The sequence below is a fragment of the Melopsittacus undulatus genome, chromosome 8 (genome assembly GCF_012275295.1).
Source record: "Melopsittacus undulatus isolate bMelUnd1 chromosome 8, bMelUnd1.mat.Z, whole genome shotgun sequence".
NCBI lineage: Eukaryota > Metazoa > Chordata > Aves > Psittaciformes > Psittaculidae > Melopsittacus > Melopsittacus undulatus.
In genome coordinates, this window is record NC_047534.1 from 20,820,591 (window position 1) to 20,837,367 (window position 16,777).

Genomic DNA, 16,777 nt, shown 5'->3' on the forward strand with positions numbered 1-16,777 from the left:
GCAGGTCAAGAGAGGGGATTCTTCCTCTCTACCTTGCTCTGGTGAGACCCCCTAAGTCTTATAGAATATATAGAATTGTCAATGAAGTATGAACTTGTATTGAACTGGGCAGTAGGATAGGATCATACAACAAGCAAGAGAAAATTCTTTAAAATAGAAGATCCATCCTCATTGCAATGAGGGTGTTTTCAGTCTTTTTTATTGTGTATCTGAGGACAAGCTTGGTGAAACTAATGCAGGTTTGTCAGCTCACTCAGAGATATAAACTAAGTATGGATTTTATGGGGTGCCTTGGGTTATCTGATTGTAAGGTGTGAAGGTATTAATGGAGTTCTTTGGATTTACAGGCCAGCATATAAATTCAGAGATCTCTGATTGCTTGTCATTTTCTTTCCCATCTGTTTCTCTGGCATCACAGAGTCTGTGTTTTGTGATCAGGAAGGCCAAATAGGGCTGTGCTATAGCTGCTTTCACAACCAGTTATTATCATCTTTGCATGGTGTTCTATGGTTTGATTTGCAACCAAGTATGATGTTTGTTAACACCTTCCTGAAGATACAACCTGAACATAGCTGCTGAGGCCATAATTTGGCAAAACTCTGTTGCTGTTTACAAGGAGTTAACAGGAGTTGGTAGCTGGAAGCAAACATTAGTATGTACTTCAAATGATTGTAGTGTAGTCAGAATGACTTTAAGAAACAAAGTATCTCTTGGTGTAACTTCACACAGGTGCTTTCTCTGGTGGAACCAAGCACCAGTCACCACCTTGCTTTGAACTGTGTGTCTACACAAATCCACTTGGTCATCATGGACTTGCTTTCCTTTCCTTTTGCTTTCTGGATGGAGGTAGCTTGTGGGGCTTTTGCTGGAATGGATTTGCTGCCCATTCCTCTGCTGCATCCTAGAAGAAGTCATTGAAGGGGCATTAGGTGGGTATGAATGGATGATGTGAAATGGGACTGTAGGAAGGGGTTTAGGTGATCTAGAAGGTCTTGTCAGCCTCTGCTGTCTGGTTTGGTCTTTTTTTTTTTTTTTCACTTAAGATCACAGCCTGCTAATGGTTTCTGAATAGTTAGGACACTGTCTTGAACGAGTCCACACCTGTGTAGACATCATGTCTGGCAACATCTAAGTCACAATTCTGTTAAAAATAGAATTGATCATAGTAATATATAAGACAGGGCATGGACTTTGTGCTAACACCTTTTCAAAAAACAAAGCCATTAAAATACTCCTTAAGTGATTAGAGTGAATTTAAAAGCTGATTACAGTATATCTAAATCACACTTAAGCAGTATTTCTTGCCACGTACAGCTGACTCTGCAGGGTTTGTAAACCATGCACTAGATCTCTTCAAACCTTATTATCATTCTTGTGCACCCTACCACTAATGCAGCATCTTAGAAAAAGCTAATGTCCCCATTCTAGTTGAACAGGATGTCTCTTCTTACCAACCTCCAGAATAAACACTATAAAAGTGCAATTCATCTGCCTGTCCTGTACAGCATGCCACATTGAGCTTTTTCCAGACATCCTATTGAAATAACATGCATTTTTGCAGGCATGTAAATTATCCAAGATAAATAGGTAACAGTTTTGTAACATGGTGTAATTTAGTTTCAGGGTTGATAGATGATAAAAACACAAACATTACATTCACTGATCTTTCATTTTAATTGTTTACTTTTTGTTTTGAATTGTATGGAGTTTTGGTTGTTTAAGGTTTTTTGTTTCTTGTAGGTATTCAAGTGATTCCAAAGAATGTTAGCAGAGCATGTCATGGAAACTTGGATTCTAGACTCTCAGGGCCAGACAGGAATAGGAAAGGCAAAGCCACCCATGGCTTTTGACAAGTTTATTTTCCTTCATACTTTTGACTTGAAACTGCTTAAGACCGTTCAAAATTAATCAACATAGAGAGTGCTTCTGCAGGGAGCAGGGGCTTGATACAACATCCAGGTTCTTACCTACCTCAGAGCTCTGCAATTCCAATTAGCCTTTCCAAAAGACAGGATGGTGCACATGCACATAAATTTGCCAGTGTTGCCAAGGGTATTTGGTAGGAAATATACTTGTTATGCTGTTAGTTCAAGAAGTGAAGATGAAGCCGATGTTGGAGACTAACTGTGAGTCTGCTTGGGTCTTCCTGGTTAATTACACAGTTCTGTTAAGTTTTGCATTGAAGCTTTCTTTTGTTTTAACTTTCAAGACTATACAGTACTACTCATTAAGTGTACACAATGGATTACACAGCAACCAGAAACCCAAAATCTGGATTTTCCCTGCAGTTGGGAAATGTTTGTGACTTGAACACCTCTTGGGATATGAGGGGGAAGGAGCAGACTACTGTACAAAATCGGTGGCTGTTATCTTCAGCTTGGCATGCTGCTAGTTGTCATAGGTCTTGGCAAGAGCACCAAAAGCATGTTTATGCTGTGAAGACAGTACAGCTTTTCTTTCTTTGAAGCATGTTCTCTGCTTTATTTTATAAGTTCCGTCCACCAAAGAGCCTTCTAGTACTGCTGCTATTTGAGATTTTCAGTTTTAACTTGGTGCCTGAGGGGAGGTGATAATAGTGGAAGGCCCTAGAACTGTCAGTGCACCAGGCTCTTGCTGGGTGTCATAAAATATTACAAGAAGTGTACAGTAGCAAACTTCTTGGCAGCCTCCTTGATAGTGACCCTCCATTTTCAAAGCAGGTAGAGCAGACAAGCAGAAGTAACTGAACCCCTCTTTAGAGAAGAGGACTTTATTAGGAGAAAGTTCATCCTTTTTATGGTCTGTCCCTCCTTTCTGGCATAGTTTCTATACTGGTTGTGAATTAATCAAATTACACCACTAACCTTTTGGGCTATCACATGTTCAGGAAGTGCTGCTTGGATCAGCGTCAGACTGATCCTGAATTGCATTTGAGTAACACTTTAATTTCCTCCTTGGCCTCCATCCAGCTGCCAAGCCTGGACCTTTTGTTTTCTGTGCTTGATGGCACATTTTGGCTTTACAGGTTTTTTTACATTGCTGCCAAGTTAATTTTAGAACTTCAGTTGCCATGGCTACTGCTAAGTATTTCTTGGTTCTCTACTTATTTGTTCAGTTTGCTGCTTTCCTTTTTAAATTTTTTTCCTTTTCTTTTTGTGTGTGTGAAGTTCGTGGAGTAATTATCCTACCCTGCAGAAGACAAAAAGGAGGGCATGCGAGAGGTGAGGCTCCTGCCCTCCAGGCTGACTTAGCCGCTCTTTCAGTAGCAGCAAAGACCTAAAAGCACTGCTTTTGTAATGTGTGGTCAGGGTGAGGGGTTTAAATCCGGGAAGGAAGGCATGGGTAATGCACTCACCTGGATGTACTGAATGAGATGTCCTGAGACCACTGTTACTTCTGCTGACTGTCTTGAGGTTTATCTGTGTCTTGCAGGCTAATTGTATAGGCTTATACAACTAAGTGTAGTTCCAAGTCATCGAATCCTAGAATGGTTTGGGTTGGAAGAGACATTAAAGCTCATCTAGTTCCACCTTTGGGTTTCATCCTGCTGCTTTCCCAGAAATTTTACCTACTTACTGAGTCCCTGTTAAGAAAAGATGTAAACATGTTGTATTACTTTTGGCAGTTCCTATCTGTAAGTTCCGTTTAGTATGTGAAACACCTCTGTTAACAAATCTCTATTCTGTGACTGAAACAGAGAAAGCCAAAGCAGGGCAGAAACACGCTTTGAAAGCAGTTGAAAACAATTCCTTGTCGTAGGTGTCCAAGGGAAACATGAGGCTGCTTGGGGAGGGGAGCAAATGCTAACTAAGCATGAAACTCCATGAAGTCTGGATGAGAAATTTAAGAGCTTTGGGGGACTTAGCTAGATGCACTGGGAACTCCTTGCACAAAAAGTAAATAGCGCCAGAGGCTCTCCCTGTCTGTATTTGATTTTTGTCATCTTTAACCTTCCAAGCTGCAGCTCTGCTCTTTAGCCAGTTGGAATTTAAATGCGTTGCTACAGTAGCATCTTTGTTGGAGATGGACCGTGACTCGTGCTCATTAAGGCTACAGATGTCTGCTCAGATTATGCATTTCAGAAGCTTTTTCTGTGATGAACTGTGAAATGCCAGGCTTGAGCAGAAGATTGAGAAAGATAAAATAATAGCCCCTCATCCCTGTGTCTGGCAGACTTAATACAGTTGCTCTCAGCTCTCTTTAACAACTTTGAGCAGCAAATTTGTTCGCAGTCAATAAGATAGCCCTCTGAGCACAACGCGTTGTGTTTCCTTTATCAGTCTTTTCCTAAATTATTCCCAAAGCTTTTTACACTGCAGAAATCTCTAATCCGCGGATTCAGCATTTCCCAGCTAACTAGAGTTTAATAGGCATAAGTGGCAGTGATAAACTGTTTATATATGACATGATGAAGAAACTTGTATCTTCATAAGGGGAGTGGGGGGAAGCATGAAGAATAAGTACTCAATGAATTTAAACCTGAAATTGGTGAATTTGCATTTAATAGCAGAACAGGCAGAACTATTTCAACCTGACTGGATAATACCTGCTGCTTCTGGGGAAGATGACTGAATTATCTAGGAATTCAGTTCAGTGACTTCTGTGATGTGTAAACATTTGCTGAAAGTTACTAGAGCAGAGCTGAAGAGTTTTGTGTCTCTTTCTTCCTAAAATAGTGGTGCATGTCCAGCTAAGATATTTCAGGTGTTCTCATATCTCCCTCCCCCCTATTGCAGTGTGCTCAAAATGTGTAGAGGTTCATTAGGCAGTCCTATCTAGTATTGTGGTTTAACCCCAGCTGGCAACTGTGCCCCACACAGTCCCCCTGGTGGGATAAGGTGAGAATTTAAAGTGTAAAAGTAAGAAAGTTCATGGATTGAGATGAAGACAGTTTAATGGGTAAAGCAAAAGCTGTGCATGCAAGTAAACCAAGACAAGGAATTCATTCACTATTTCCCATCAAGGCAGGTGTTCAGCCATCTCCAGGAAAGCAGGGCTCCATGATGCATGATGGTGACTTGGGAAGACAAATGCCATCACTCCAAATGTCTGTCTCACTGTCTGTCTCCCTGCCTCTCTCCCTCTACATGCTGAGCATGACATAGTGTGGAACATCCCTTGGATCAGTTTGGGCCAGCTGTCTCCTCCCAACTCTTTGTGTGTTCCCAAGCCTACTCACTGATGGGGTGAGGACAGGAAAGGGCTTTGGCTCTTTGTAAGTGCTGCTGAGCAGTAACAGAGGCATCCCTGAGTTATCAACACTTTTCCCAGCACAGCCCCATACCAGCTACTATGAAGAAAATTAACTCTGTCCTAGGCAAAATGAGCATAGCTAGGTACCCATCGTTCCCATCCGCGTATCTGTAAACTCACCTGGCTTTGTTACCAAGGAATTACCAAGAAGTTGCTCATTTCAACATGATCAGATATATAGTAAGGCAAAGGAAAAACTTGTATGCAAAACTCATAGTTCTGCTACTTTTGTTTTAGCTTTGGCAGTTTTCTTGCACGTAACATTTTGGAAGACTGTTAAGAGCAGTTAATTTCTTCTCCTTGAATGGGAAGTGCCTTCTCTAGGGCTACAAGCCAAGGTAATGTTACTTTCATCTCTTGTAGCTTTAAAGCCTTTGCTAGAAAAGGTACGTTAGATGCAGGTGTGTCTTTCTTGGTTTAAACTACACCACAGCAGAAGTGAAATGTCACTGGACTTCACTTGTAAGCATGTTTTGCTTAGGGACCTTAAGATTGTATCGCCTTGGCCCAGAAGGCAAGAATAAGGTTGTTACGGTGGTGGAAGAAGACTTTGTTTAAATGAAAGCTGAATCTTCCTAGGCAGAACTCCATCTCGGAGATATGGTGCACTCTATGTTCCTGTAAAGGCATAAAGACTAAGCATGTTTAGGGAGCTGGCTTTTTAGCATGGGAAGGGAGAGTGTTTCCATGCAGAGTGTTCAGCACTGCCCAGGGCACAGGAAGGAGCACTTGATTGGTAAAACGGGTTTATTTCATCTTCACAGGATCATAAAGTCACAGCATAGTTTGGGTTTGAAGGGATGCTAAAGCTCATCCAGTTCCAACCCCTCTGCTATGGGCACGGACACCTTCCACTAGACCAGGTTGCTCCAAGCCCCATTCAACCTGGCCTTGAACACTGCCAGGGATGGGGCAGACACAGCTTCTCTGGGCAACCTGTGCCAGCACCTCACCACCCTCACAGGGAAGAATTGTTTACTTATATATATATATATATATATATATATATATATGATATATCTGTACCCCTCAGTGTAGCTCCATGTTGGACTCACAGAGGCTGGAACTAGCTGAATGGATGGAGATGCTTATTTAGATCCCAAAAGCAGCATTATTATGTTGGCAGGTTCAAAGGCTGCACAAGATCACATTATTCAGAACAGCACCTTCATGAGACTCCACTGGTTTGGAGATCTCTACGCAGACCTGTAGTCCCTAGTGTAGGCATGCCTTTTAGGTTGCTCTTGTTCTCAGAGATACATTGAACTATGTGGGAATGCAAGCAGCAGATCTAAAAACCTGAGAAGGGATAGAGTTATATTGGCAAAGAAATGATGTTTCATTGGTTGCAGTAATCCCAAAGCTCCAAATCAACATGTTAGTTTCAAATTTACCCAAAATCTTTGCAAGATATGTGGGTTGTTGCATGAAAAGAAACAGATAAAATAGACATTTTGTTTCAGACTGTCCTAAAGCTGGTCATCAGAACCCATCTGACTTTCGATCAGGTATTTTCCTCTTCAGCAGTCTGGTTAATCTGTTTAGATTTATTTAAGTTTTTTTGCAGGACCTCAAAGGTACTTTTCTAAACAGATGGATAACCTTAAAAGTTTTGGAAGTATGTTGACATATATTCTCACTCTTCTCATTTTTCTTCCCTTTTAATAAAAAGTAGTTTATAAAGAGGAGAGATGGTGCTGCTGTGGAATGATCCCATGGTATCTAATTAAGTCTCATCAGGTGTGCAAAGGCATCCTGTTCTCAGTCTTATGCCAGTGCGCTGTAACCAGTGAGCTAAGATGAATGAAAGTCCTGGGGTATTTTATTGGCATGTCATAATATATTTACCTTCCTTGCAATGAAGAATTGCAGGTATTGCATGGATCAGTTCTTGCAAATAAACTTGTTGATATTCACATAAAAGTGATCTGATTGTCACTATATTCCTTAGGCTAGCCTTTGTCCATGATATGAATTAGTTTCTCAGGTGGTAAATTCAGGGTGTGTATTAAAGAAGCCACTGCAATATGTGATGGCTGTAATTAAAATTACTAATGCATGTAAATTCCTTTTCTCCTTTCTGCTTTGATTTGCATTCTTCATGCAGACTTTGCTCACTTTGAGTGAGCCAGAGACCTCGGGTTGGCAGGTAAACAATGATTTTTGCCATCTCTCCAGCACAGTTGCACAGGGAAATAAATTTAGTAAGGATCCTTGCTGAGATATGTGACCTTACGTATCAAGAAATCTGCATGTCCTACTGACCTGCACAGCTCTGGTCTGTGGTTGTAATGGCATCATCAGTAAAACAGAACTATTAAAGAGTGGTGGGTTTCATAGTTAGTACCAGGGCCAATAACCATAGAATCCCAGACTGGTTTGGGTTAGAAGGGACCTTAAAGCTCACCCAATTCCAACCCCTCTGCCATGGGCACGGACACCTTCCACTAGATCAGGTTGCTCCAAGCCCCATCCAACCTGGCCTTGAACACTGCCAGGGATGGGGCAACCACAGCTTCTCTAGGCAGCCTTTGCCAGCACCTCACTACCCTCACAGGGAAGAACTCGTGTTCCTTTAGTTATTTTCCTTACAAAGTACAGTCTTTCTTTCCTGTCTCATTCCTTCTTACTGAAGTACCTATGACTTAAATAGAGGTGTTTAAAGGATTAGCTATTGTGTTTTCTGTTATCTTACCTAACTAATACATAAATTATTTTTAAGGTCGCTGGAAAATATGGTTTGGTGTTTAACCATGCAAGTGAACTACCAAAATAAAATACTGAGAAAAATACCCAGAGCATCTCTTAATGCAGTACAATGGGTGCTTGTGGAAAGCTCTTCTATTATGCTGGATACAACCAGTATATATTTCATTATTTTGTTGCTAGAGGAATTCGTAAGTGGCTCAGTGGCAATACTGAGTGATCAAAAAGTGGGTTTAGTTGATAGGTGAAAGAAAGGAAAATAACATGTTAAGAGTTAGTGTCCCAGCCTTCTGCAGTAGGAAAAGAGAATTTGGATGGATAGTCCTCTTGTAATTGTATTGATGTTGGAGGTCCAGAGGTTGGGTTTTTTTTGTTGTTTTTGACTCCGCTTCTCCTTTATTCTGAGGGTAGATGAATGTCTTGTCAGAAAAGTACTTTTCTTTTTGAGCTGACAAGGAGTTACAGCCTGCAGAGAAATAAAAATTCTCCCTCAAAAAAAGAAGATGGTACTCAAAGGCTGTATGATCTTGTGAACATGGGGCTGGAATGGGAGAACATGGTTCTGTGGTGCTGGCTCTCACCTTAAATGCGGAAGATTCACATCAGTGTGTTTATGCCATTTTGCTTCTCTGAGCCTCTTTCTTCCTTTGCGTTTGTTGCCTTTTACTGTGTTTTCTTCTAAAATTTGTGTGTAATTTAAGATCCATTCAGATGTTTTCCAATCATTATTCCAATTACCTTTTGCTTCTCTGGGCCCAAAACCCAGGCAGGAATTCCTTCTCCTATATGATGACTGAAAAAATCCAACTTCTCCAGCTTGGATTCTAGGGTGCTGTGCCAGGTGCAGCTAGCTTATGTGCTTATGCCTCAGACCTGGGTGTCTTACCTCTGGAAACCAGAAGGTTATGACTGACAGGTAAGGGTGGGGGAGATATTCCCATGATATAGTGCACATGCTTCCTACTACAGCATGTGATTTTTCTCTTTCTTGGATGGTCTCACACTAGTAGTTTATACGCTGGCATTGACTGTGAATGAGGATGGACTGAGTGATAGCCAATGCTGATTTGCATGCATATGCTTTTTATAAGATAATTTTCCACAATACAAAGAAAACCTGAACTTGTTTTCTCTCACTGCACAGTAGCAGAAAACAGTGTAGGCTAAAAGGAATTTTAATATAAAACACATCTCAGACTTCCTTTTCCTTTTGTCTTGCAGAGGCAGGCAGTGGCCAAGATTATGTGACCTCAGAAAACCAGCTGCTCTACTACCCTAGCATTACCTATGCTATCATCGGCAGCTCTGTCATTTTCGTCCTTGTGGTGGCCTTTCTTGCCTTGGTCCTTCATCACCAACGGAAACGCAACAATCTTATGACCTTGCCAGTGCATCGACTGCAGCATCCTGTCCTGCTGTCTCGGCTGGTGGTCCTTGATCACCCGCACCACTGCAGTGTCACCTACAACGTTAACAATGGAATCCAGTACATGTCTAGCCAGGCTTACCACAGGCCAGTGGACCTGGACTCTCCACCATCCTATTCAGAGGCTGTGCTCGACCAAAGGTATGTGCAGGAGCTAATTGTGTGCTCACCAAAGTTTTACACTACTGGATGTAGCTCTGTTAATCTGTGCTTTCACTCCCCATTTATTGAGAGCAGCCCTGAGGAGAAGGACTTGAGGGTTTTACTTGATGAGAAGCTCACCATGACCAAGCAGTGTGCACTTCACTTGTAGTCCAGAAAGCAACCGTGTCCTGGGCTGTGTCACCAGGAGCATGACCAACAGGTTGAGGGAGGAGATTATCCCCCTCTACCGCACTCTGGCGAGAACCACCCTGTAGTCTTGTGTCCAGCTCTGAGGGCAACAACACAAGAAGGATGTGGAGTTGTTGGAGCTAGTCCAGAAGAGTCCAAGGGCTGGAGCACTTCTGCTATGGAGACAGCTGAAAAGTGGCTTGTTCAGCCTGGACAAGAGAAAGGCTCTAACTAGACCTTAGAGCAGCTTTCAGTGCCTAAAGGGGTCACAAGAAATCTGGAGAGAGGCTTTTGACAAGGGCATGTAGTGATAGAAAAAGGGGGAATGGCTTTGAGCTGACAGAGGGGAGAATATGAGGGTGGTGAGCCCCTGGCACAGATTGTTCAGAGAAGCTGTGGCTGCCCCATGCCTGGCAATGTTCAAGGCCAGGCTGGATGTTATGGGTATTAAAGGGTTTTGAGGCAAACTTAAGTTTGCCTCTAAAGAGATTTTGAGGAATGCACATGGAATGTATCACTTGTCTGGTAGTGTCTTGTGCTAGTCTGGAACGAAAACATGAAAATTAACTTTGGAGTTTTGCCAAAAAAAACCAAAACAACTGAACAGTTAGATTGTGTCTTTAAAAAAATTACTCTGATCATATGTGATAAGTATATAAAGGTGAGTGGTCTTCAGTTCTTGCATAAAGAAATTGTAGAGTGCATCTGCCCTTCACTGCTTTACCAATAGAAAAAGAGGACAGGACTCTGAACTGGAAAAAACTGTTCTCATTTTAAATAGCTGAAAGTGCTTTGAGCTTTTGTGAGTGAGTGCAGTTTGGGTTAGGATATTTTTCAGTTTGACACTGGTTTTATTTGTACAATTAACCTTCATTTTAACCTCTGTCTGTAGAGTTGTTCCAAACAAAACTCCTAGACTGACATCCTCTGTAAATAAAAAGAGCATGGTATGAACTTTAATGATCCAGATTGTTGACTGCCACCCTGTTCATACTTTTTTAGTATGAACTCTGGGATCTGAAAATAATAGTATGGTCCTATTCTCTGCATTTGGCAGCAGCTTCCATGTCTTGATGTTGGTATTCATAATAATGCTATCTTTTTATAAGTAAGGATAACTAAATGAGCAACTGTCCAGATTGTTGTCACTTCTCACCTGGGCTGATACAAGTCAGCCATTTAATAGCTAATTGCTCCCAGTTCAGTTTTCAGTCTATTAAACCCTTTAAACCCTCCACTTCTTTCCTATCAGAACCAAAAAGAAACCAGTTTTCATGAATCCAGTACTCATCTTACCTACGCCTACTTAGCAGTTGCTCTGCATGTGATATCATGACAGCAAAAGTGATCTGTCATTTGGAGAATTCAGCTCATTGTTTATTTGTAGGCCATAAGCCATTAATCTCTGTCACTCAATGGAGGTTTCCTCAGAGCTTTCTTGTGTTCACATCATTACAGGTGTGAATGCACTACTTGCTCTATTTCTTTTGAAGCACTTTCTCTGGTTGTGTAAATGTTTATAGGGAAAATTCTTGCTTCTTGCAGCAGTCTTTGAGGGTAAGATGAGATTTGTTGGAAGGGCATAGCCATGAAACTTGGAGCGTAGAGTGTTAGGCAGAATGTAATTAGCTGTGTTGCATCTTGGCCAGAAACCTTGGTGCCCAGTGGTGGTGTGAATGTTTCTTAATGACATGTATGAATTAGGCAGGTCTGTTTGAGGTTTCCTGATGAGAGTCATCATGGAAAAGCTAAGAAATACTGTTTCTTTTCATAATTGAAAAACTATGTACTGCCATCCATACCACTGTTTTCAGTAACCTCTTACTGTGTTGTGTGTCTTGCAGCAGACCACCTTGGTTTGACCTTCCTCCACCACCTTATTGTTCCGAATCTGAATCCCCTAATCAGCCAGATCTTCCTCCTTACCGATCTCGGACAGGAAGCTTGGTTAGCACAGACACCCCCATGGCAGGAAGCCCTCTGGGAACAGCTGGCAATTGGACAAGAGGCATCCATGACAATATGGATGGCCACAGAACTCTTCTTGAGAGGACAGCAGATCAAAATGATTCTCTGATCAACCACACTGCTGAAAGAGAAGTGTAAATGCTCCAGTATTTGTGATGGGCAGGAAGGCATTTATTTTTTCAAGTCTGTATGGGTTAATCTGCTGTGGCTAATAGGTTTAAGGGGGACATCTGCCTGAATGATGACCTGATTTGAATCCACACTAAGTTAATTTTTTAATTGAGCATTTTGGGCTCATCAGAGACAGGGCTGCAAGAGCTAAACATCACGTCAACTCTCCACAATATTCCAGCAAGCAAGCTTTGGTTCCGACTAGTAAGAGAAACATCAATTCTGTTTCAAAGAACTGATGTGATGTCTGTCTTGGACTATTAACTGTGTATGAATGTATATACGTGCTTGTATAATATATAGAGATGTTGCACACACAAACTTTGCCAGAAGGACTCTTGTTTTCAGACTGCCTCCCATCCTATCAGCATGTGAACTGTTTCTTCTCATTGCCTGGTGCCAGCTGGGGGTCCTTGAAGCACATGAGATGCAGTCTGGAGTGCCTAATGCTAGCCCACTAGCAGTACTCACAATGCAGAAAACGTCCTACTTGACCCTTGTCTTCATGACCTGGAACATTCTTATTGTGAATGTAATTTTCAGAGTTTAAACTCATGAGGATACAACAAATCTCTAACTGAGCAGGTTGGGTTTTTTCCCAGATGCTAATACCTAGGCTGAATTTACGTAGGTTTTCTTAGGAACACCACAAAGGTTGGCTTATCTGTCAGACTTCAAGGTTGAGTACAGTGGCACTGAAGCTTCTCAACAAAGCAGCACAAGACTTCTTTTCAAGAGTAAAAAAAGCAACATTACTTCTTGTGTTCCATCTTAAAAAAAGAAACAAAACCAACAAGCAACCCAAACAAAGCCAACCAAAAAAATCCCCCACACCAAACAAAACCTCCCAGAAAGCTAACCAACCCTGCACACCCCCCCCCCCCCCAGCTCTCGCAGTTAAATCTTGAACACCAAAAGCAGCCCGAGGCAAAAAGTCATTATGGAAAGCTTTAACGTGAATGACTAGCGTGTTGTATTTGTAAAATAACTGAAAGCAGGTCATGTGGTATTGGGCTTGTCAGCCCTGTCTACAGCATGTATACATGTTTCATACCATCTGTATGTAAGTAGTGTATTACACAGATTTAGTTCTACTGCACCACTAGAACTCTAAAATGTCAAAATTTCACCAATATTCATGTTCATTTGGTTGAAAACCAGAATTATTTGTGCCTGTTTTGTCCTAACTCTTGAAATGGTCTCCTGTGAAGTGTGTTTTAGTGCACAGTGTTGAATTACCTGAGTGAAAGCGTCTGAGGTGAAGGTGGCAAGAAGGTAGGTAAGTTGTGCATTTAAATACCACTGCAGTGCTGTGTACAGAAAACTATGCTTAATTTACAGAAAACAGTGCAACGTCTTCCTCTTGTCCAGAGGGAAATTGGCCTTGAAAGATTATTTATATTTACATATCAGACACATTGCCCACTTCTCCTTCAATGTAATGAACAGTGCCATTAAACAGACTTTGTTGTCTATTGGAAATGAAGGAAGCTGACTGCCCACACCTCCTGCTTTCTTCCTTACCGTCTTTCTTAGATAACTTCTTTTGCCCAAAGGTTATATGCTCAGAACACAAGAATTTTTGAGCTTGAGTGTACGTAGGGGAACAACTCGAGTCTCAGTTCCCACAAGTGGACCTGAATTTATTTTCTGTGGAGTGTTTTGGGTTTGTTTTTTCTTTTTTTTTATAATTTCCAGCTCTGAAGTCTACTGCTATGGTATGGAAGAGGCAGGGGCCAGGCATATCTACAAGCAATAGGTCATGCCATGGCTGAGATGACATGGTGAAGAATTCTAATGCTGATGGGCTTCACTGCCTTTGGAAGCAGATTAATGGCAGCCTTTCATTACAGGCTTGCTGGGAACTCAAGCAATATAATTACAATGCCCTTCACAAACCAGGACTTGGCTAATTAAGGACTCCAACTTAATAGGCCGACTGTTGTCATTGTTACATAGTTATTCTGTATTACACAGGTATGTTAAACTTGGGTACATAGCTGAGTTCTTTTATTAAGGTGGGTAGAGGGGTGTCTGCTGTGAGCACTGGGCCCTGCTGTCCCCTCATGCTTTTGTTAAAGTTCTGCTCAAGCCTCTGTAAGAGAGCTATGTAATGCTGCATCAGAATTAGCCTTCATGTTTTTCTGTTGCAGTTTTAAAAACATTATATTGGGCTGTAAAACATACTGTTGAAGAATTTGGAGTAGCTGCACTGGAATTAACCACCTTTTTAAAGTTACCTCAGGCTGCATTAGTGAAACTAAATCATTGTGTCCTGTGAAACTTACATGGCACGTATCCCTCGTGCAGGCCTTACATGGGGGACTGCATTTCACCATGTGCATTCCAAGACACCAGGGTGTGTGAAAACCAAATATTGTTTGCCTACGGGATCTGAAAAACATTGCCTTGCTTTACTAAGAAGTAGGAAAAGAGTGGACATAACCTGCTTCTTCTGCCTTCTGTGTTAGGCACTGTTATATATGTACATATATATAGAGAGAGATATATATATAAAAATAATACTCTTTCAGGTTGTATATATTCACGTAATTTTGCATTAAGATAATCCATTTGGACCTTACAAAAAAAGAAAAAGAAGGAAAAAACATTCTAAATGGTGTTATGTTTTCCCTTCCAGTTAAGGGTATATTTATCTTTGTATAGGAATTGTCTAGTTTTTGAGAACAGAAGTTACAAAAGGAAAGTGTGCCTTTCTGATTGAATGTTGATATAGGAGGCTGTTAACCACATTTCTGGCTGTTACATTTCATTGTCTAGAGACCCAAAAAGAAAAATAAGTCGTGTCTTCCTCTGTTATTACTTATGAGGACCACTGACCTTTGAGGAGCAGAGAGCTTCAGTATCTTGTTCCTAAAAGGCATGCTAAAACTTTTAAGGAGGATTTTCATCTTTCTCCCATTTGCTGGTTTCTAGAACAGATTTGGTAGCTGGTTTCTTCAGAAATTGCTGTAATATCACACAGAAATTGTTTATAACATGTCACTTCTAGTAGTGTTAATACAGCGTTATACTGCATTATTCAGTGGCATCTTTGGGAAGGTGTGATAGCAACAACCATACTGGTGAAGTGAAATATTTCATTGAAAATCCACAGCTTGTAAAGCTGAAGTTAAATGTTCATGAAATACCATGTGGTAGAATTTCATTTCCATAGCTGGTAAAATTGGAATTGATCATTCTATTGTTTGCAATTCCTCTTAGCCATTTAGTTTGAGATCAGTCCTCCAGGAGCCTTCCTTTATACATAATATTTAAACAAATGGATGCTATTTCAAAGACCTATTCTCACAAAAGTAAAGCTGATTAAAGTTTTCTTCCACATTCAAATTCTCTTTCCACATGTGTATTGAACGGTGATGACTACAATGAGTAACTCTCTTCAGCACAGGTATTAATATAATTGATTCCAAAAAAAAGCAGATCACAGGCTGGATTGGGTTGGAAGGGACCGTAAAGCTCATCCAGTTCCAGCCCCCTACCATGGGCAGGGACACCTTCTGCTAGACCAGGTAGCTCAAAGCCCCATCCAACCTGGCCTTGAACATCACCAAGGATGTGTAATAAACCAGTAAGATTTGGGTTATGTAAAAATAAACAAATTTCAGGAGTTTTGAGTGTCTGTAACCTCTGCTGACGTCAGTGCTGTGCATTTAAAATTAGGCCATTAGTGAATCTGCTTGATAACAGTCTAAAGTTACTTGTAAGGCAAATTACAGTTTACCTTTCTGGTACAGTGCTAATGGAAAACTGGCAGTAATGCTTTTTAAAGAGAGCCTGTGAATAATTTTCTCAACTCTTGTCTACAGCGACATACCTGACAACACTGACTGCATGGTAATTTTTAAGTAACTCTGCATGTATTCTTCCTCTCCTTTTAAGTCAAATCAGTTTTATTTACACCACTTCACTTTGATACAGCTAATATGGCCCTTGTGATAGATTTAGAAGCTAGGAGGAAAGAGATGATGACTCTAATTTTAATTAATGCTGCAGCTTGTTAATCTTGTGTGCTTTACTTTTTAGACATCTTAGGAAAGACAAATGTTTTTAGTAGATAAGAAAAACTATTAACGATGAAAAGGATAGTGGGACACTGATTCTTAATTTCATTTTTAATGAATATTTAAAATCATATAAATGAAGAATTTAATGCTGTATTTGCGATGTGGTGACCGGATGACAAATACTGTTTTTAACTGTGTCTCATTGGAAGCTTCTTTGCATATGCCTGGAACTAAAATAGTAAGACAAGTGCTCTTCTTGCGGTTCATATTAGGTGTGACGTATTTTTCATTAACACAAGGCTATACTGCACTTGTGGACTAAAATATGGAGTGCAGAAAGAATGTCAGAGCTGTGCTGGATTCTGCCTGAATATATCCCAGAACAGGGCTGTGGCCTTCGTTGTCTTTTTTATTTTTTTTGTCCTTTTTTTTTTTTAATCCCTGATTTTGGAGGGGTTTTGTCAATTTGAAATGGACACGTTGGAACCCAACCCCCAACCTTTTCTTAAACTTTTGTAAACTGGAAATTTTCAAAAATGTATTCTGTATTCCTGAATAAAGTTGGTGTTTTAATACTGTTCACAAGTGAGGGTGTCCCCTTGTCTCATGAAGTCTTGGTTGTTATTGCCTCCTATATGAAGCTTCTTCCAATTTCTTTTTGCATTCAATATTAAGTTTTGTTAAATCTTACGTGTGTTTTTAAAAGTATTTTTAAAAGGAAGTGAATTTGGAAACCCACATTTACCTGTGTGTATAAAAATATCCTGATATATGCTTACATATTTATACCAATGAAATTGCATAATTTTATACTGTCTCGTTCTCATTTTGCCATTCTGTTTGTCCTATCAAAGACAAGGCTCCTGAAAGGAGTCGTGTTTTGTTGTCTGCTTTGTTGCAAAGCTCTATAGGC

The 16,777-nt window shown here is 40.6% G+C and overlaps 1 protein-coding gene across 3 annotated transcripts in view; it reads left to right on the top strand.

The window, feature by feature from the left end:
• The window catches only part of LDLRAD3 (low density lipoprotein receptor class A domain containing 3), a 92,419-nt gene extending 75,970 nt beyond the window's left edge, over positions 1 to 16,449 (top strand). For all 3 annotated transcript variants that reach the window (XM_034065612.1, XM_034065613.1, XM_013129447.3), the window contains exons 5-6: positions 9,160 to 9,505; positions 11,542 to 16,449. In XM_034065612.1, coding sequence (XP_033921503.1) covers positions 9,160 to 9,505; positions 11,542 to 11,803 — 608 coding nt within the window. In that variant the 3' untranslated portion in view covers positions 11,804 to 16,449. The remainder of the gene's footprint in view (positions 1 to 9,159; positions 9,506 to 11,541) is intronic.
• Positions 16,450 to 16,777: the final 328 nt, after the last annotated feature.